The sequence below is a fragment of the Camelus dromedarius genome, chromosome 3 (genome assembly GCF_036321535.1).
Source record: "Camelus dromedarius isolate mCamDro1 chromosome 3, mCamDro1.pat, whole genome shotgun sequence".
In the NCBI taxonomy this organism is placed as follows: Eukaryota; Metazoa; Chordata; class Mammalia; order Artiodactyla; family Camelidae; genus Camelus; species Camelus dromedarius.
In genome coordinates, this window is record NC_087438.1 from 54738431 (window position 1) to 54760510 (window position 22080).

General features: G+C 37.7%; 1 protein-coding gene across 4 annotated transcripts in view; it reads left to right on the top strand.

Annotated features, from left to right (window-relative positions):
- ATG10 (autophagy related 10) overlaps positions 1–22080 on the top strand; it is a 210380-nt gene that overhangs the window by 179163 nt on the left and 9137 nt on the right. For all 4 annotated transcript variants that reach the window (XM_064482095.1, XM_031447564.2, XM_031447570.2 and 1 more), the window contains one exon: positions 21809–21906. In XM_064482095.1, the coding sequence (XP_064338165.1) occupies positions 21809–21906 (98 nt within the window). The remainder of the gene's footprint in view (positions 1–21808; positions 21907–22080) is intronic.

Here is a 22080-nt window from a genome sequence, read left to right on the forward strand (position 1 = left end):
CAATAGTGGTACAAACTTCATGGAGTTGTTACTCAGATTAAGTAAAATAATGAATACAGAATGTTTAGAAGAGGTTGTAGCACATAGCATGCAATCACACAATAAATTTAACTATTACTGTTATTAATGATCTTATCTCAAATTGATGATAAACATAGTCTCTATCATTTATTCACCAAATTCAAAATGAACACTGCTGTGTGGCCAGTATGGGACATGAGCTCAAATAACAAATCTTATTATACTTATATAGACAGAAATTCATATTTTTTTGCCATCCAGCAATCATCATGTGGTGGACCATCTGGTAGTGATTATCACTTTATAGAAATCTGTCACTAGGGTAAATAGCAACCCATGTGGAGATTGCCCCAGGCTGTGGGAGGTAGAGGATATTCTTCAGAATTTCAAAGCACATCACCTGTGGGGCTGCGTAGGGATGAGTGGAACTGGACACACCAGGATAACAATCAGGACACATTGCTCTTTCACGTTTCAAAGAAAACAAGTATCATGCTTAAGAAATTTAGTGGCACCATCTCTGACATAGTTCAAAGAACAGCATTGTAATTTGTGTGCCACCTACTTGGTTTTAACAAAGCATTTGAGTCTGTTAAGCACGTTGGTAGGTTAGAAAATCCTGCAAAGACAGGCTGTGTGTGGAAGTTTATAAGCAACATTTGTTTACTCTGCAAGGAAATGATGGTGAGAGTTATAGATGCAGACAGAGATAGCAAATGCCTTACAGTGACTAATAGCACCAAACAAGGCTGTGCACGTATACCATTATCGTCTGCTATCTGGTTTTTTGTTTATTTGTTTTACGATGCCCTTTGTTGCCTTCAAAGATTTCAATTCATGTATTAACATGAAGGTTAGGTCAGATAAGAATGCATCTAATCTCTGCCATATGTAGATGGCAAAAGCAAATTATTATTTGGAATATAAACAACTTTATTACATATTGTCCGCATAGCGATGACTGCGCAGAGGTGGCTCACAGTCAGAATGATGAATAACATTGGTTGGGTGGGTTTGCTAAGTTGTGCATCACTTTGGTCATATTATCAATCCCCAAGCAGAGAAAGATTCTCTGAAATTTCTCTGGATCACTCCTGAAAGTTAAGAGATAAGTTTCATCATCTCAGTGGCGTCATCTCTTGCAATCAATCAGCAATAACCACCACATAGAGATTTAGTGGTGGTGTGTGTAAAAGACACTGTGATAGACAGCATTGTTCAGGAAACAGCAATCTACAGCATGGGCTCCTTTTCCAAAGACGGGGCGATAATGCAGATTACATAGCAGAATTAATCAATAATAATAAGTTACATAGTAAGACAACTCTAAAGAATTGTTACAGGCAGTATGTGAACAAGTGCCAGATCACTGCTAGACATATAAGAAGAATGTTTATTGTGAGCTGAAGTGGTTCAGAAAAGACTTCTTGAAGAGAGAAAGATGGAGAGGGAGAGGGGAAGGGAGAGGGGGAGAGAGACAGAGACAGTTGAGAGAGAGAGAGAGAAAAGAGAGATGTGAAGATACAAAGTATTATTCTAGGTAGAGAGGACCAGCACAGACATGAGGAAATACAAGGTATACTGGGAGCAAATGCAATCAGTAAGAGTATAAACTACATGAAGAGTCAGGTTACTAAAACTAGGAATGCATACCTTTGAGGATATGCAGTAGCAGGCTAGGGTGTGACAAGACACAGGATAACTATGGGTCACTAGGATATGAACAGCAAAAGAACGTTTGTTCTCTTGCTTGCCGCTGTGCATTTAGGGCTTAGAATAGTCCCTGGCATGTGGTGGGTGCTGGATGAAGCTTTCAGTTTTGTCTTTGATTAGGGATACCCTGATAGAAGATAAGCCTAGAAAATAGTTTGATGCCAGTCTGCAGGGAAACTAAATATAGACATGGCCATGCAGTTCAAACTTTACTATATAGGTTTGGATTTTTAAACTTAGAGTCACACATCCACAGGCTTCAGGTATATGTGAACGCTTTGAGTCATAGGCAAAGAACCTGTGTGCATTTTGCATTATTCTAAGATCCATAGTTCTTATTGGGTATTGAAAGACATCCATGCCCCTCCCCAAAATGAAGCTTTGCTTAATAAGTAATGGATAGTAAGGAATGATTCTGAGCAAGAGAGTGACATAAAATTGGTAATTGGGCTGATGACTCAGGTATCTGTGCAGGGTGAAGGACAGACTGGAGAGACTGGAGCAGAGGACCAGGTGGGAGGCTGTGGCAGGCGGGAGGGAGAGAGATGGCTGTGGCAGACCTATGTGTGAGACTGAGTGTCTTCAACAAGGCAGAGGGAAAAGGAGGTGTTTTAAAGGAGAGCTATGCTTTCGGGAATTCTGACAAAATGTTTGTGGAGAAGATGGGAAAATGGGAGGCAATGAAGTTCAAATCAGTTTCCAAAGGAATCAGTCAATCAACATTTATTTATTAAAGCCTCTTGAGTCTTCACCACTTCGATGTAAAGCTTTCATGTAAGAACTCTATTCCTGTCACAATGAGAACTTAGACTTTCCTTGGAAGTCCTGATTGGAGAGATGTATTAAAAATAAGGACATTAGTGAATTGTAAACTGCCAACTCCTATGAATGCCAAAATTCCAATAGTTTCTTTCAGAATTATCTGATTTCAAATTTCTGATTAAATTCATGGAAGGTGAAGCGTCTTCGGATATTTCGGGTGCCCCTTTGGTTGACCCATTGGATAACTAAGCCTTTCACTCGCTCATTGTCACACTTCCAAGTCAAGAGATTTCAAATGTTGTAGTGTTTCAGAAATAAGAGTCTCTCATTGTCTCAGTACAGATTAGTTTGGGTTGATCATATTTAATGAGAGAATATTAGAATCCTGAAAAATAACATATTCCCGCTGACTATAAAGTACAAAACAAAAACAAAAACAAAAACATCTTGTACCTTCCCCTGAAGTAATAGAAAGATTTGGGGACCATCACATTAGAGGAATGTTCACATTTACTTTTGATTGCCCAGGTCAGTAAGGAAAAAGAACCTTCTGGCTCTAAGTTAATCCCACCCAACTGTTTGCAGTTCAGCACCCCTGCGAGGCAGAGGTCAAGAGGAAACTGTGGAAAGGAAACACTGTCTTCAAAGGTTAAAGCACTTTGCTTTCCAAACAGATTTCAAGTCAGCCCAGCTGCCACAAGTGGTCTCAGAACCAAAATAGCCCTGGCCCCGTTACCTGACCACGACCGTGGCTGCGGCAGAGCCACCCATCAGGGCCTCCGCTGCCTTAGCCTGTGCTGGAGCCATTTTCCAACGGTCTGGTGCCTGCCTTGCCGGTTTCCACGCAGCAGGTATAAGGAGCATCTCCGTGCCTGCCTGGTGATTGGATGGCTCTTTGGCGGTCTCTGGTGGTAATCATTAGATATGCTTCTAGAAGGAACAGCCGAATATTTGTCTCCATTTGAGCAAGTGCAAAAACAAACATTTGAACGAATCTGCTGAAATTCTCTGGTGTGAATTAAGTCTGATTCTAACTTCTATCTGTAACTCAGAAGGATCACTATATTCTTGACATATAGAGTAGCAACTTACAGTGAGTTATCCTTGCAGTATTTAAATATTCTCTCTCTCTCTCCCAAAACTCACCTTTTCTCCAGTGGTTCTTCTAAAGGGCAACTCCTAAGAATTGTGTCTGTGTCTGTGTGCATGTCTGTGGGTGTATAAAATTGTGTGGTTAACTTTTTGATTGCCAGATCTTCATAAGATATGAACATTAAACCTCATAATTGTCACAGTTACAAATGTCCAGTTTGGCAACTTGCTGTCTTGTATCAGTAAGTGAATTGGTCATACTGAGCTGTTATATCAAAGAGAGCTGGTGTGCATGCCTCAACACAGGCATTTCCACACTGCATGCCACTGGGTACATGAGGGTTCTTTTCACTTTTCTTTTTAATTCTTGGGGGAGCGTGTATAAACAGTGACATAAATGCCATCCATTAGTCAGTTCAGCCTTCCCTGAAGTATTAGTATCCTAAACAATCCTATTACCAAGGCATTATTTTGATACTTTATTAAAAGTCCTACAGCTCTAGCATGGCTATATTCAAACACAGCTTTATGCAATTAGGATTATAATGGAAGCTTTATTACAATGATATATAACTTGTATGATCCTAATAAAAGTTCCTGTACATAGCAATGCTTTAATAACGTTGTTTCTGTAACAGTGATTCCTTAGTAATGGAGCTTCTCTCATGGCAACTTCATTATTAGGAAATGATTTCAGTAATAGAAATGCAAATAAAGATTTTGAGAGAAGCATTTGATGCATGGCTCTATTACTGACCTGCTATCTTTTCATGCATTACATCTAATCATTATAAACCTACCATGTAGATTATAGTTATGCTTATTACTCTCCTGTAACATTTTAGCATTTGTGTCCTTCCAAATTATCAAAATTAACTGCCATTTTAAAATAGAATTCAAGGGTTAAAATAATTTAAATTTTAATTAAATTTTGTTTCTAAAGCATTCAGAATGTTTCACAAAACCTTCTCTTATTTTTGGTGTATCAGAGATTGAGTGGACCAATAGCATTCAAACTGTAGTATATATACCCTGGAGTGGATGTGAAGACATCCCAAAGGGTATGTGGGTATGGAGAGGTTTAAAGGAATTAATTTCCAGATCTTCTCTTTCCGTAGGTACCCTCTCATAAAATCCATCTGCCTGAAAGTCCCTGATGGTCGAGATTTTTCTTCCCTACCTCTCCCTTTTGCCTTTCTCTGACTGTGCAAAACAAAGACACACGTCGCACTCCTCCCATCCCTTACCATGGTATATTGCTCCACTCCCCAGGCCCCAATCCATATTTTTAAGAGTCAGGAAGTATAGGATTGTGGCTAAGTGCCTGGGCTCTGGAGCCAGAGACTGTGTGTGGATCCAGGCTCTGAGAACTTGAGGAGTCTAAGCTTTCTCAACCTTAGTTTTCTGCATCTATAAAATGGGGCTAATAATAGTAGGGTATTGTGAGGATTAAGTGGATTCATACACATGTGAAGAAAGTATGATTTGTAATACATACTAAATGATGCTGGTCACTCATGATTTCCAAAAGTATTTCACTTTGTATATTTGTTTATCAAATTTTGTATTTTGTTTTGCTCAATTGAGTACTGTTATAATTATAATGACAACTCAATCAATGTCTTAGTTAACACTTGGAGCAATATGGTCACAGGAAATCTTGAAAAGTAAACTCCTTTCTCTCTGTATTTTTTTAATTTGCAAGAATAAGATCAATAAGAAGCTTTTAAGCATAAAATATACATTAGGATAAAGTTCTTTGAGAGAAGCAGAATGGAGATGATTTAAAGGAGAAGGATATAAAATATCCAATTGTTCATATATTTTTAAAATGAGTGATAGTGGGTAGCAATATGCATTTATTTTTGACTGTGTTTAAGAGAGTGACAATAGTATTATTTAAAATTGTATGTTTATGTAAAACAGTATGTTTTTAAAACTGTCCATATTTACAATACACTGGAAATTACATCCTTTGTAACTATTTAATGAAAAATTTTAGAAGTTACCTTCTGTGCCTTGGGGTATGTAGATACGTATTTTTAAATATGGGTGTGTGCAGGCAAAAACATTCAGAGACATTGGAATAAAACACTGATTTATAGGAGTAAAGGTGTAAGTGAAAGTAGAGGTATAAAATTACCTGGATAATTTATGTTTTCTAAGTACTAGATATTAAGAATATAGGTATTAAAAATAATATCTTCGATATCAAGTTTGGAAACTAAGCAAAATTCTAGAATTTTGAGGCTCCTCTGGCAGAAAGTCGGTTTGATTCTGTGTGGACTAATTTGGCCAGATATCTCTGGTGCTTTACAGAGCAGGTCTGAGTGTAGACTGCACGTGTACTCCCAAATTGATTAGTAATGCCTGGGAGAGAGCCCTTGTCTTTGAAGGGAGAGCTGGATTCATCCCTTGATCTGTTTGCAGAAGGTTCCCTCTCAGAGTGGGTCCTACCCTGCGGCAGAAATGGGGAGGGTCTACTTTGGGATGGAGGCTCTGAGAGTTTTACTTCATGCTGTAAAAGGCACCTTTACTACTTACTACTGGAGGAGCACCAGTTAGGACAAGAAAGAATGAATGAGCCCCTTTTGAGGAACATGCTAGAAATGGGCTATTTTCTATGTAAAAAAGTAAGTATTGAAGAAAATGTGTGTGTCCTCAGGTGTGTTTACTGCTAATTGTATTTATATTAGTTTGACGTGCACAGTTTTAGTTTTCATTCTTATTTCATGCCATGTCTCAAAGTGAAAGTTTAGATGCCGTTTTCTTCCTGGGCAAGTTTCATGTCAGCATATTCATAGTTGTAACCATAATGAATATACAATTTTGTGTGCTGGTTTTCTCACTTAACAGTATTTTCCAGACCCTTGCCAAGGAAAGTAGAGCTTCTTAGAAGAGTGATATGATAATACTGTAGCCATATTTATACCAACTGGCACAGAATCCGAGGAGAGCATAAGCTTTAGTTAATGTGATTTGTTCTGGCCTATTTTCATGACCCTCGGAGACCCAGTACCAGCTTGTTGGAAACTTGGTTCAGATAATGCAGGCCTGCTCTGAGAGCTCAGGCCTTGGCATACCATTTCTCAGAAGTTGCTGACCTACCTCAGCCATCCTAGAAAAGCAGCATCCAGGGACATGATGTGTTTACAAACTTTCAGGAGAGTCATCCAACCCCACCCTGAGCTCTAAGCCTTCTCCATATGTTCTCCTGAATCAAGTCAGTAATTACCAAGGGTTACATCCTATGGCCAAGTCAAAAGTGGCATAAAGCCCAAGCAAGCTGCTTAGAGTCTTTATGGAGTCTGTGTGATGTGTCTGTGAAATATTTCAAAGGATGCTTTAATTGTAACATTAAAACAGTGCTACTTAAAACAGTGAGGGAGTAGTTGAGTAGTTTGTATTGGTAGTGATATCAATTAATTTAATTATTTTGGAGGAAAATGTGATAATATAGATCAACAGCCATGTAAATATCCCCACTGACTGTTTTTACTCATTACTGAAATTTTGTTATATACACACACACTATATATTTTATACTGTTATACATATATAACAGTATAAAACTGGAAAATAATCTAAATGTCTAATAGTGGAATATCTATTATATTAGCCAGATGGAATACTATGTAGCTAAAATGTTGTGAGGATTATGCAAAATATAGGAAAGTATGAAATAATGTTAAGAGCTAAACGGAAAATGAGTCATAAAATTATTTATTTACTGTGTACATAACTATGAAAGATAGATAGGTGGGTAGGTAGATATCAATAAAATTGGCAAGAAATCAACCTTTAAGAGGAAAGAAAAAAGAACTCAAGGATGACCTAGTCTGAAACGATCATGAGATTTATTGACTTTGCTGGTCTGAAGGGCCATGGGGAGAAAATAATGGTGAGCTCAGAGCTCAGCCTTTAAATCAGGGTTCATCTCCTGAGTCCATGTGCGAAGACTGTGTGTTTTCTGGCACTGGTCTTCTTTTTCGGTTTTAGACTGTTTTTGGGGTTCTAGATTTTCTTGTCTAGAAAATACTGAACTAGATCCAAACTGTAAAAATCAGTGCTTGAGATTCCAACAGAAGTTACCGTGGAGAAATATTTGGTCAGGAAATGGGATAGAGTGTACATTTTTTATCCTGACATTATTAAGTTGCTTACATTTTTAATAAAATATTTCTAAAGATAAGAAACTACCATTCTTGCCCACATGTATCAGTTTATTCCTCTAACACTTGTTTGCAAAATACCAGGATACAATTATTGCCTGAAAAAAAATCTGTGATTATATTTTTATATAGAAAAATATGATTTCTTAATACTATAGCTTATTAGTAACATTGTTTTTGTTACCTAGTTTCAAATGATTAGTCCACTAAAAAGTGGGAGAAGTATCTCATTGTAGCTAAATTTTTATAGGTCCGATCTCTACCTAACATTTTTCATTATTAGAGGAGTAATAATAGACTTTGTAATGGGTTTATCACATCCTTAGGAGTTTTCTTCATGGAGTCTCTTTCTAGAGTGCTTCTAAAGAGAAAAACTGATTTTAACTTAAAGAAATCACTGGGAATCTGCTTCTAGGAATAAAAAGAATATTTTTATTATCAAAATATGGTAAGAAGCAGGAAGGAGATACCTAACTGTCGGCTGTAAACTGAGGTGCTTTTGTAAGAAATTTATATTGATATTTATCTAAGGGGAAGCATTGTGGTGTTTTAAAAAATCATCTTAAAGATTAATCTGTATGTTTTTCTGTTGCTTTAAAATTCTATTTGGCACCATCCTAAAAAAGTAATTATACTAACAGACTTGCTATTTTATTTTGTGTTGCTTATAAAATATCTTCCTCTGTGATAGTTGCCAGACATTAATATCTAGTTACCAATAAATTAGGCTGTTTTGTAAGTTTGTTCTTGAAAATCCTTGACTTTTCTGATTGCTGATTCACCACTCTGTTATACTCCAACATTCTCTAAAGTGGTGTCACTGTTTTAGTGAGTGTCCCGGAAATAGACTTACTAAGCCCAAAATTGTCACCATTATGTAATGCAGTGGAAGGGGGGGAAAAAAGAATTAATGCTTGGAAAGCACAAGATCCCAATTGTTTTCCTTTAAGACAAAGAGAATAAATGTAATGCCTGCAAGTTGTTTTATGCTGAAGCGCTGCATTTAGTTTTTAGCAGGCTTGGCGTTAGTACGGAAAGATTAATTTCTATCCTTGAAACTGGACATGCGCTCATGGCTCCATCATTTCTGAGTGCCAGAGGGTGGATAAGCCACCTCTCTGAGCAAATTTCTACAAAATGTGTGGAGGCTGAGTGAAGGGTCTTCTCTTTGGCCCTCTCAACACTCAAGGATTTGACTAGAGAGACAGGAAACCTAGAGTGTCCTCCACTTGACAGCACCACCCATCTGGTATTTTTAAAAAATGAATGTTTCCACCCGAACAGAACATTTTAATAGAAACATTGATATGGAACATAACAAGGCTTTTAAACAGAGACTTAAAGTCCTTTTTGTCTTCATTTAAATCTGTTTTATTTTTCTTTCTGTGATGCTATATAAGATCTCATCAATATACAAAATCATTCTGAGCCTCAGATTTTCTCATTTTCTCTGGATGAGAGCTTTGATTAGCTTTTTTACAAGTTCTTCATTAGTAATTGGCTTGTGTTTCTGTTTTTGTTTTTGTCTGTTGTCTCTAATAAGTTTATGTTTTATCAAAGAATTCTTTGAGCATGGTCTGAAATATGCTACTCTGTGTTATGTTACAGAATATTACAATTTGATACTCTTTATAAAATGCAACCAACAAGTGCTATTAGGATTAAATGTTCATTTCTTCTTCTTGATGCTGGTGGCTGGGGTGGGCTGTTCGGTCTTATCATCATGCCTGACCTAGTTGTGCAGCCATTCCTGTTTAATTAATAGACATTTACATAAGCTCTTCTTTCCCCCCAGCAAGCTTTATAATGGTCTTGTTGGTTATCTCCTTTCACCCTGTGAAGTATCAGCAATGCTATTTCCATTTTGCATATCAAAATACAGAGAGATTAAATTATGTACAACAAATTGATAACTGAGTAAGTTTGAGAACTCAGAATTCTGGCATATTAATGGTGTTGCTTAAAGCAACAACCCACATAGACTCTATAAATATATTCAAACTCTGCTCTCTAATCTAGGAGTTGGGGTTGGGACTGTCAGCAGCCCAAGGAGGGAGCCCTTTGTAGATTTATGCAGGGGTGGGAGAATTAGTTTCTGGACTCCCTCTGGAGCCATGAAAGGAAAGTTTTTGTTAGCAGAGGAGGTGGTATCTGAGAACTGTTGCTCTGATGTCTGTAATTTTTAATAAAAATTCTAGGAAGCCTTGTGGCTTCTGTGCAGCATATGAATTTGAAGAACTGTCTTTTTTTTTTTAATCTACCTTTTTTCCAACCACCATTAGAATTTTATTTCTAATTAGCTAACTGGCCACAGAATGTCAGCAGGTGCAGCTAGAGCAAACCATAGCTTGCTGACCTTTCTGGGTGCTTGACCAAGACTTTCACTTCTTTCCGCATATTTTTTTTCTTTAGTATTTTCTCACTGTTTTTCTAACTATATCCTCACACATTTACTAAGGTTAGAAATATATGCTAGGGTATATCTTCTTTCCATCTTTTTTTCCTGTTTTTTTCCAAAACTTTTTTCAAAAATAAGAGAGGATTGCTTGTTTGTCAAATCTTGCTTCTTTGTCTTGTATAGATGTTGATTACATCCTGTAATGCTTTGGAACTTAACAGGGATTGCCTCAGTCATTTAATAACCCACCATCACCACTACCACCACCAACAAAATAAGTGGGCATTTTTTTGTTCTCCTCCAAATGCACTCAACTTGTTAGTCTTACTCAAACGAAGAAAAGTGTGCCTCTCACCTAACTCCCTTCCCATTAAACTTGTAATAGCCTCTTTCTGTCTTCAGTTCTACTGCCACATTCTTTCTTCTCTTCCCCTGCTCAAAGTCCCGCCCATTCTTTAAGGTCTGGACCAGATTAAATACCACATCTTCAGGTAGTCTTTCCTGCTCCCTCCTCCTATAGTCAGAAGTGACCTTTCCTTTCTCTGAATTTTCATATTCCTGGGTTTGTACCTTTTAAGTGGTACATAATCTGTCATGTATTAAAGTGATTTCTGTAATCTTTGAATTGCGAGTGTCATAACAGTGCATGGGGAGAGATGAGGAGAGAAGATGGCCCTATTTCCGTCGACTCAAGGTCCCTCTCAGCTCATGAAAATATACACCCTGTATACAGTCTGATGTTTTCAGTTGCAGGGCACTCACCACAGCATTACAGAAATTGCACAACTGCAACAAGCGATAGATCTGCAGGGTGGAAACAGCAGTTGAGTTTGGGCATCATGTCTCTTGATACCTGAATACCACGAGTATCATTCCAGGGAACAAGTGGTCTTTCCATGTGTGGGGGCTTAGGCCTGGCCACTGGTGAGCTCCTCTCTGACCTCAGGACACCCTTCATCCTATAGTGGGGAGCATCTCATTCTATGTTAGTGCCACTGTGATCGCCTATACAGTCCTCTCTAGAGTGTGAAGCCTCTCCACGTCTCCTCTCCAAATGATGAAAAAAAATCCCTCCCACAGAGGGCATCTGTCTTGACAGTTTTTCTTGTTTCTGGTCACAGGTCCTATTATTCATCCCCCATAATCATACCAGGTGAAACTGCTGTTCTCTCTGGGGATCTGCTTTTCCATTCCCTTTAGAAATCTAAGGGAAGGGAAGTGAGTAGCGACAAACTTATTTTACCTTTGGAACTTTCTCCTCTAGCCATGCAATCTGGGACTTTTAATACTGACTGTGCAACTGACTGTAAATACGAAGAGTTGAGAGAATGGGATTTGTGTTTTTCTTTCTAGTACCTAAAACTTAATGTCAACTATGTGAGAGCAGATTTTGCTTCTGTCTTGAGTGTGCTTGTATTTCTAGTGCCTAGAACAGTACCTGGTACATAGAACAGGCTCCATAAATATTTGTTGAGTCAGTGAGTGGGGTGGACAGATGATTAGATGGATGGAGGTTTAGCATGGAGTCTTACCCACAATAGGTATTCAGTGATGTTTATTGAATGCATGAGTAAAAAACCACATGAAGTAATAAAGGAGTGAGTCAAGTAGAAAGGCATGAGCTTATTATATATTTTAGTAGTATTTGATCTGCTTTTGAGTCTGAGTAACATATCTCAGGGGGATATGGTGATATTGCAGAGGGTATACTAGCTCATGCAATTAAAATATGCATCTTGCATCAGTTCTTTTAAATGGTGATAAAGGATATTATTTTTATGTAGAAACCAATAGATTTTAGAATATATTGCAAAGTTGACAAAAGTTTTTAATGTAGAGAGTTATTCCCAACCATGCCCTCAAACCCTCTTTTTGTTCTTAGATACACTTTGGAGGAAATATTTCAGAAAACAGATATTGAAGCTTTTTCTTATCTGGGGACTCCATGAATGTACAGGAGGTGCTGTCCTTGGCCTTGTGCCAGGGAGAGAGAATGTTGCTGTCTCCTCCATTTCCCCGCAGTGGTGTGGGGGCCATTCATGCTTCCTGCACAAATATTCCTTTTTATGAAACAGGCTGCATGTGCCAGAAACAATTTACTTTGTCACAGTAGGATTTCTTTGTCTATGTAGTAGTTCCATGAAGATTTATTGAGTGCCTACTAGATGAAAGGCACCGTCCTGGATGCTGAGATTAAAACGATAATCAGAATAGATAGGAAGACTCCTGTAAACAATCAATTTCCTATGCAGGACAGTGTGGAATTAAGCAGTAGGCTTAAGCATGGGTGAAGAGGGAACACAGGAGAGGACACCTGATACAGGGTTGGGGTAAAGAAAGCTGGGATGTGTAGGGAAGAAATGGCCATTAGTAGGTGAGGGAGGTCGGGAGGGTGTTCCAGGAAGAGAGATTCCACATGTACAGAGGCCTGGAGGTAAGAAAAAGCAGTATGTTTGGGGAGCAGCAAGTAGTTTCATGATAAACTATATAAAAATATAGGTGAATATCTGGTTTTCTAATCCTGAATAGGATTTTTTAAACATAAAAATGATAAAAGAAATAACAAAGGAGAAAAATGATTGATTGATTGATTTAATATTGTTTCCTATCTAAATCATCAGGAACAAAATTTGAAGATAAATAACAATTTGGAAATAAAAAATATTTTGAATATTTCAGCAACTTCCATGAGAGCAGAGGTTATCAGTTTATGTACCACTGTAGTACTAACATTTGACCCAGTGCATGGCTCACAATGATAGTTGAATGAATGAAAAGAATCAATATCCCTTAAAAAAAACTAAAGAGCTAATAGAAATGAATAAGAAAATCGAACAAATTATAGAAGGGAAATAAAGCAAGTACAGAAATTAGTAAAGCAGGAGGCGAAGATTCTTAGAGAAGACTGACAAAAGACACACATGACAGGGACTGGCTCATGGTAGGCACTCGATAACTAGCTGTTCAGTGAATAAAAAGCAACAGAAAATTACAAGGTGTGTATAAAAAGATCTGAAAGGGAATTCACCAAACAGGGAATAAATCTGAGTGGGGCAGTTTTAGATTATTCTGCCTTTCTTCTTTGTTCTTTTCTGTATTTTCTGAACTCTCTCTATGTATTGCTTTTATAACTTTTATGAAAATGCATTCACTTGAAATTTTTAAAAATAGATTTTTTAAGAGGCAGACTAGAGAGGATAAAAACCAGGGATGATCCTTGACACCAGCACTGGTCAGTGGGATGAGTGGGTGCAGTGTATGAGTGTGCGCTTTCGATGTTTTGCCCCTCACTACACAGACGACTGTAAGCATAATCTCTTGGAACTTGTTCTCCAAAGTGTCAATAATACAGCCTTCCTTGAAGAGCTATTGGGAAATGTGACCCCTGCAAAGCTCTTAGTACAGTGCCTGATAACTGTACATGCTCAATGGCCATTTTCCTTTTCCAGCCTAAGGGGGCAGGATGAGTTACCCTTCTTCATTCTAAGGAATGTGCCCAGAATGGAAGGCAGATTTCATCAGTCTGGAATATGAAACTGGATGAAAGCTTAGCATGTGAAATTATGTTTGTGCCCTCCTAGAGAGCCAAGAAAATTAAGAAATGAACCCAGTAACTCATCATATTTATTAGATGTAAGAATGAAGGTGCAGTATTATCATTTCCTTGTGATAGTCATATCTAATAGTTTTGGAACCAGTTCACAGTATTCATGTCAGACTTATTTTATGAGACATTTAACCATTGCTAAATTAAATTTCGTAAGAGAATGTGCCACTGTAACTCCTCTGGAGTTAGAGATAGAAATCTGACCCATCATTTCTATTTTCACGGAAAACCATTTAGCAGAACTTTGTTCCAGTAGAAGTGTTTATTGAGTTGTACGCCTAACACAGTTCATTGGCTGCATGCATTTCCACACTGACATTTTTCTCAGCTCAGATTTGCATCAGTTCATTAGTACTGACAGCAGATGGTAGCACTTTCACACAAATTTACCTTCTGAATTGATCTAAGACATGTCACTAAAAAGATCCTGACAGTTTTGATGTTCTTCCATTTCTGAAAATGGTATGTTAAACAAATAAGGTGTAGGATTTTAGATTTTTTTGAACTCCAGCACATAATTCCTAAACCAACTAAAGATGCTTTCATCTCTGATTCTGCTGTCTGATAGAGAAAGTAGAAAATACAGATAATCTTTCCTGATAGGATAAGCGTTAAAAAATTTCCATTGCAGAAAAATGGCTCTTGGAGAATATTATCCAGATTGTTTACACTGATCAGATGACTCAAATTATTTGTAAACTCTCTACCTTACTTTGTCTGAATACAAATTGCTTGGCTTGCAGGATCAGCTGATTGAATAAACTGAAAAAATAGAATTGGCTCAAGTAGCAAGGCTCTTTGAATTGTCACTTCTGCAGCATTAGAATATCCAGAGGATTAACCACGTTCTTGAATTACAGATCTTTTGCCTTTAGTTAGGGTTAAATTGTTATAAAATTGTCCGACAAGAAGACTTAATGTTTGATAAGTAAATGAATGAGGGAATTAGAATGAATTCTAATCACATCAGGGAAACTATATTTTTCTACATTATGTAATCATTATTACTTTCTTAATAACTCAAGGGCCTTATATTCATTATATATTTAGAAATAAGGATTTATTTTGAGTATTTTAATAATAATTTTCCATCTGTATTTGAAAAATAATTAATGATTTGGTTAATTTCTCACAACTAAGAGAAGCTGATATATTTGAGAAAGCACTGGATGTTGACTACATATAGTTTAACTGTGTAATTAATTATGGTACTTTTAACATATTGCTAGAAGAGTGGTCATGATTAATAATACACTTAAAGGATTTACTTAACAACAAGAAGGACTCTTTGGGTTCTAAATGCTCTCTAAAAGAATACCCTTACTAGCATTGTAACAATAGGAGCACAGTTAATACTGACTTAATTTGGCTAAAATACAGTAACTTTGTTCAATACAGTAACTTTATTCAACACAGTTTTATTCCCCCTCTTCCTTTGTGTTATTATTGTCATGTTATTTATTTATTACATCTATGTATGTTTTAAACCCAACAGTACAGTATTATGATTTGTGTTTATAAAACCCTATGTCTATTAACGTAATTAAGAGAAGAAAAAATACTTAGCTCATCTTTTGTGTTTATCATTTATGATGCTTTTTATTTTTTCCTGTGGATTCGCATTACCCTCTTGTTTTATTGCCTGAAGGACTTCCTTTAGTATATCTTATAAGGTGAGTCTAGTGGCAAGGAATTCTCTGTCTGTTTCTTTGGGAATGTATATATATATATAGCCTTCATCTTTGAAGGATAGTTTTGCTGGATATAGAACTCTTGATTGACAGTTACAAGGTTCTTTCCCAGAACTTTGGCTATGTCTTTCTACTGCTGTCTGGACTGATGAGGAGCCAGCCACTGTTGTATTCTTATTCCTCTTTATATGATGCGTTCTTGCTCTCTTGCTCCTTTTAAGATTTCTTTGGCTATCAACCATTTGGCTATGATGTGTCTAGGTGTGGATCTCTACTTAGGGTTTGTTGAGCTTATTGTATCTATAGATTAAATGGTTCAAATCAAGGTTTAGAAGTTTTCGGCCAATATTTCTTCAAATATTTTGTCTGCCCCTTTCTCTCTCCTCTCCTTCTTGTACTCCTACTATGTGTATGCTGGTATGGTTGATATTTTCTGAAGCTTTGTTCATTTTTCTTCCATTTTTTTCTTTAGATTGAATAACTTCTATTAATATATATTCAAATTCATTAACTCTTTTTACTGCCATCTCATACACACTGTTGAATTCATGTTGTGAATTTTTAATTTCTGTATTATACTTTCCAAAGACAAATATTTGTTTGGTTCTTTTTATAGTTAGTATTCCTTGACTGAGATTACCAACTTGCAAAGATACTGTCATAATTTTTCTCTTTTAACTCTTTAAACACAATTTTCTTTAATTCTTCATATTTCATGTTTATAATAGCTGCTTTGAATTCTTTGTAAATCTGATATCCAGGCCCACTCAGAGTCAAGTTTTATTAATGGATTTTCCCCTTAGTGTGCATCTTTTCTGTTTCTTCCTCTCAAATTTATTTGAAAATGAGACATTTTAGATAATATTGAAGCAATTCTGGATTCCAGTATTTTTCCCTGATGGCTGTCTTTTTTTGTTTTTGTTGCTATTGTTCTTGTCTGCTTTTTTTAGTAACTTGCCTAGCCTTTAGCTACAGAATTTACCTCCTCTGTGGCCGTTGATGTCTCTGCTATTTTGTCTTTCATTCTTATTTTTATGTTTTTGCCTGGCTTCCAGCTATGTCTACATATGTTTCTGGTTAGCCAATGATTGGACAGAGGTTGTGCTCAAATACCTCAAGCCTATAAGGCTTCCTTCCTTTGCTGATGGTTATGTGTGTGGATTGGGAGCACATTCAAATTTCAATTAATGTTTAAGTTGGCATCAGCTTTTACTTTTCCTCAGGGCTTCTTATATCTCCCCTGAACATGTGCTTAGCTCTCCATCAGCCCAGGATGCCTGGAGAACTTAGCTAGTTCTTGTATAGCTGTCTCACATCCAGGATCTGCCCATTAGATTTCTGTCTGGTCTGCTGCTTGCCTCACCTGGGACTGTACCATCAGGCTACCATAGTTGCAGGTCTTCCTTTTCATTTAGTACCTATTTTGATATTTTTATTGCTAATGCCACTGGGCAGTAGTTACCTCTGTCTGTTAGAAATCAAGTCAGTCCTCCTGGCAGCACAACTACTGCTTCTTCTGGCCAACTCACTCTTGTAAAACTTTCCTGTTGATGGAGCCAGGTGGAGATTGGTGGGAGTGCGATATGGGAGTATTTCTAGGTAAGAAGATTGCAAACTCTCTGTGTGCCTAACTTTAAGTTCTAGCAGCTCTTCATGAATTAAATATTTATCAAAATTTTTGTTTGCCTTTGGTTGATTTCTACATCCCAGAATTTTTTTTTGACAACTTTGTTCAGTTTTATACTTGTTTTTCAAGGAGATTTGCTGACCTCTACAGCAAATAGCTAGAAGCCCTGCTATAGCTAGAAGCCCACTGCTGTTGTTATTTATTTATAAAACTTTTCTTAAAAGATTACACAAATATCCCTTATTATAATTTTAGGAAGATCAGCATTTCATAGCTTGGCTTTTTTAAACCAAAGCATCTTAGAGAAACAACATAATTTTTATTTTTAAAATACAATTTAAACTTTTGATTTTTAAAGACAGTCAATCATTTAAGTATATTCAGTCTAATTATATAAACATGATTTCTTAGTAGAGGACAAATTTTTTTTCAGGTGGCCAGACCTGTATTCAGGAACTGTCCAAGCTGTTCTAAAAGCTAAGACATTGGAAGTCTTGATTATTTAGAAAGGTGTTTCACACAAGCATTATCATGCATTTTATTTTATTAGAATATAACTTTAAATGTTAATGTGTTTTTATTTTGTTTGAGGAAAAATGAATATTAAAATGATGTAGATTACCAAAGTATTTTTGAAGTGCTTGAGCTTTTATTTTAATTTACATTTATTTAAATTATTTTCCTTTAATTTGTCTTGAAAACCAATATATTGGTAATTCTAATTGCTGTATATACATAGACTTTTTACTCATTCAGACTTTTCTTGCCCTTGGTTATAATCAGTTGTCAGATGTTCCTAAACATTTAGATACTAGTCAGTGATATTTTTACCATGCTGTAAACTCTATAGGAGCTTCTTGTTTTTAGATATTTAAATTGGGCTTTGTTATAGGGTATTATAAGACCACATTTTGGATGTCCAGGTGCTATTATCCTGTCTGTTTAGATATCAGTGGGTTTGTATAGTATTAGCCAACTAAGTGCATATTATATGTCAGACACTGTTTTGATCAGTTTTTTCATTGAAGGGTCACAATCAATCTGAGGCAGATGCGATCATTAGTCTCAGTTACCAGATGAAGAAACAGACATGAAATGGTTAAGTGGTTTGCCAACAAAGCTCACAGCTACAAAGTAGAAGAGCAAACCTTGACTCAACTCTTAACTGCAGATCCCAAGCCTGCTCTTATCTACTGGCTAAATGGAACGAGCAAAGATGACTTGTAGGAATGAAGTCCAAGTCTTTATGAAGCAGCATCAAATGAGAAGAGTTGCATTGTGATATGAAGCAACATATCTGTTTAGAAAATGGGCCCCTGAACTTTAAGTGTGCCTGTATCGCTCAGATGTATGTTATACTCTGATATAGCTATCCTTCTGAGGCTTTGTAAAGGTTAGGCCACAGACCTGTAAGGAAGAGGTCTTGTCTGTAGGATGAAGCCATTCCTCATGAGAGTTACCAACTCCTCAAGTTACTGAACTACCAGGGGTTAGGAGTCTTGGAGAACACTGTTGGGTAGTGGTTGTGGAGTGCTTCCATCCACCATGCAGGACCAGAAAGGGAAGGCCCAGCCAAGATCTCTTCCTAGTGTCCCACATGGCTCAAATGGGTCTGGGAGCTCCAGTATTGTAACAGTCTGAGTCTTTAAGAGCCCTGTTGCTCTGTGTGTTTGTTCCCCTTTCAGTGTTTCCAGGCTTTCAGCAGCATGTTTGAGTAATCCATTCTACCTCAGCTACAGGAAGCTCAGGCTCAAGTGTTTAAAGTTGTCGGAGTTTCACCCTGAGTATAAAAGTGGCCATGGTAATCTTCAAGGCCCGCCAAGGGGAGAGTGACTCTTGGAGAGGGATGGAGGCTGCATGGCTGAACTGACTCTACCCTTTGTGAGTGTTCCATGTAATGCCATCCTTAAAGTCTAGGTTTCATGTTATTAAAGAAGGTAACATGTCTTCATAGATTTGGTTACTGCTCTTCACTCCTTCTTGGTTATTATGTAAGTAATCCAAGAAGAATTTAGACTAAATTTAGCTTTTTATTTATTTATTTAAAAATTTATTTTTTAATCAATCTTTTTTTGGGGGGGTAATTAGGTTTTTATTTAATTTCTTTATTTTAATGAAGGTACTAGGGATCGACTCCAGGACCTTGTGTATGCTAAGCCTGTGCTCTACTACTGAGCTATACCTTCCCCGCTAAATTTAGCCTTTTAAATTCCAACCCTCTAAACGGTAATTATTTTAGTCCAGGATAATTCTAAAATTCTTTTGCATTTCCTGTGCACATTTTCCATGCTCATTTCCCTTTAGGGTGTTCTCCCTCCAACATGTTCGCTGCACACTTGGATTTCTCTTGCCATTCTGATCTCTGCTTAAAGACTACCTCTCTACCAAGGCCTTCCCTTTCACCAAATCTTAATTATTACCACAATCCCTCCAAAATCACATTACTCTGTTTTGTTTTATGCACAGCACTTATTATTATCTGGATTATCCTGTTTACTTATTTGTTCTGTGTATTTATTGGCTGTCTCCTGCACTGGGAAATAAGTTCGGTGGAATCAGGGACTTGGTTTTTCTTAGAGATAGAGATCTCCTAACTATATCTGGAACTGTTCCTGGTAGACACATAAGAGATGATCAGTAGATATGTGCTGAATAAATACTACTTAAAGGAAGGGAAGGGAAGCGAGAATCAAGTTGGACAGGAGAACTTCCAAAAGGCAATAACACGTCTGGGCTGTGTTAGCACCCAGGGTCTGGTGAGTAACAGGAATGAGGGGTGGGGAGAGCTGGAGAGAAGGGAGCTCAGGCTCTGTGTATGAGAATCAGGACACCTGGTTGTGGCACTCAGGGAGCCACACACTAGCCTGCACCCAGCAGATAACTTAGCCCTTGCCACACAAACACACACACACCCACGCACACACACACACACATCCATACATCTCCACACCCATTGTCACTCCTACAAGTGGAACTGTCCCCCCCGTTTCATGTGGGTGGTGTGTGCACTTGGGTACAGACATGAATGTTTTGGGGTTGGATGGTAGAGGCAGCAGGGACAGCCACTCATAATTCTTCCCCCAGACAGCTCTGAGTTCAGCTTCTCCTTGGACAGGCTGAGAAAAGAAGAAGCTAGCAGAAGAAGCGAGGCAGTCCCTAGTCCAAATCCAGCCTATGGGCTTGTGTTTTATTTGGCCCACACCATGTTTTTAAAAAATTGTGCCAACATTTAAATTTAGGAGGTTTTACATTAAAAAATCTGGATTTCTAGGTTATTTTGACAAACAGAAAGACCTGGCACGCTGAACCTGCATTCCCACATGGTACAATTGGCTGGAACAGAGTAGCAAGTACAGCCTTGGCTGGGCACACTCTCCAGGTCCCCACCGTCCCTGACACCTGCTGGTGCATTTAACTGGCCTCACCCCTTCAGGTCACCTGCCTGCTCTTCATAGGTAATTGCCTTAGTCTGTTTGGGTTGCTATAACAAAATTCCACAGATTGGGTAGCTGGTATACAACAGAAGTGTATTTCTCACGGTTCTGGAGGATGGAAGTCTGAGACCAGGTGGAGGTCTCAGGCCCTCTCTTATGAGGCCCCTCTTCCAGGTTGCCGACTTCTCACTGTGTCCTCACCTGGCAGAAAGGGGTGAGCAGGCCCTCTGGAGCCTCTTTTATAAGGGCATTAATCTTATCATGAGGGCTCCACCCTCATGACCTAAGCACTCCCCAAAGGCCCTACCTCCTAATACCATCACACTGGGCATTAGGATTTCGACATAAGACTTGGATGGGGGACACAAATGTTCAGATTATAGCAGTATTTGAGTTTGCAGTCTCTGGCATAATGGGTAATGCACAATGTAAGCAACTGAACAACTTATCAACAGTAATTGTTTTCCTGTTGGTAGGATCTGTGCATAGATCACTCACTGCATAGAAGCCTTCTCCCCATTGCTTGCCAAGTGATGTCCTCATCCTTAACCAGGCAGCAATGACCTGTATCTTACATCCAGTCATTCTCTTATAAAGACAGTGGAGTTCCATTTTATGGTTTTTTAAATTGTGAAAGCAGCTCCATAAGCTTGGGAGAGACAGGAGACAAACAGATAAACAGAGAAACTAAGAGAAAGACAGACAGACAGACAGACAGACAGACAGACAGAAGCAGTACAATTTAAATAGTGCCAGCCATGCCCCTTTCCCACCCCACCCTCTACCCCATCCACTCACTGGACATGTGCCCACTGGCCCTGGACACAGGCCTGAAACAATCAACATGTTGGCAAAATTTATGTTAAAAAGGTATGTGAGTGATTTTGGTCCCCTTGCCATTGACAAAGAGGAGAGTGGGATACTTTGTTCAGATGGTCAGGCTCCTGAATTTCATAGACATCCTGGAGGAAAAACTGAAGAATAATTATAGGCCAAAGGAAGTACTAGCTAAAGGAGCGTTCAAGGGACTGATCAGATGTATCTGCAATGTGTATTGAGCGCCGTACTACACCTGACTGCACTACTTTATCAATAAATAGTTTCTTCTCACCAACTTCTCATGTTTGGGTTATTAATTTTATTCCAAAATAGGAATCTAGCTGTATCTTAATTTAATACCTTAAAATTGAAAACAGACCTTTATTTTAAAGGAGTAAAAACATATTAAGTATTTTAATTTTTTCAAAGTAAACTCATGCTGGCAATCCTGGGCCAACTCTGATCGTTACAGGAGCATCCGATACTTGGACAACCCTTTTTTGTACTTCATCCCTGCAAGACAAATGAATTCATGACTCCTGTGGTAAAGAATTCTCAAAAAATCAATAGGTAAGAAACACCATCAAGATATATTGGCTTTCACTCTTATTTTAAAAGTGTAAATCTTTTTATGTGATTCTAAAAGCTAAGCTAAAAAAGAAATATTCTTTGTAATAATAATAATAGCTAACACTTATTGATTTTTTATGGTGTGCTAGGCACTGGTCTAAGTATTTCGGCTAT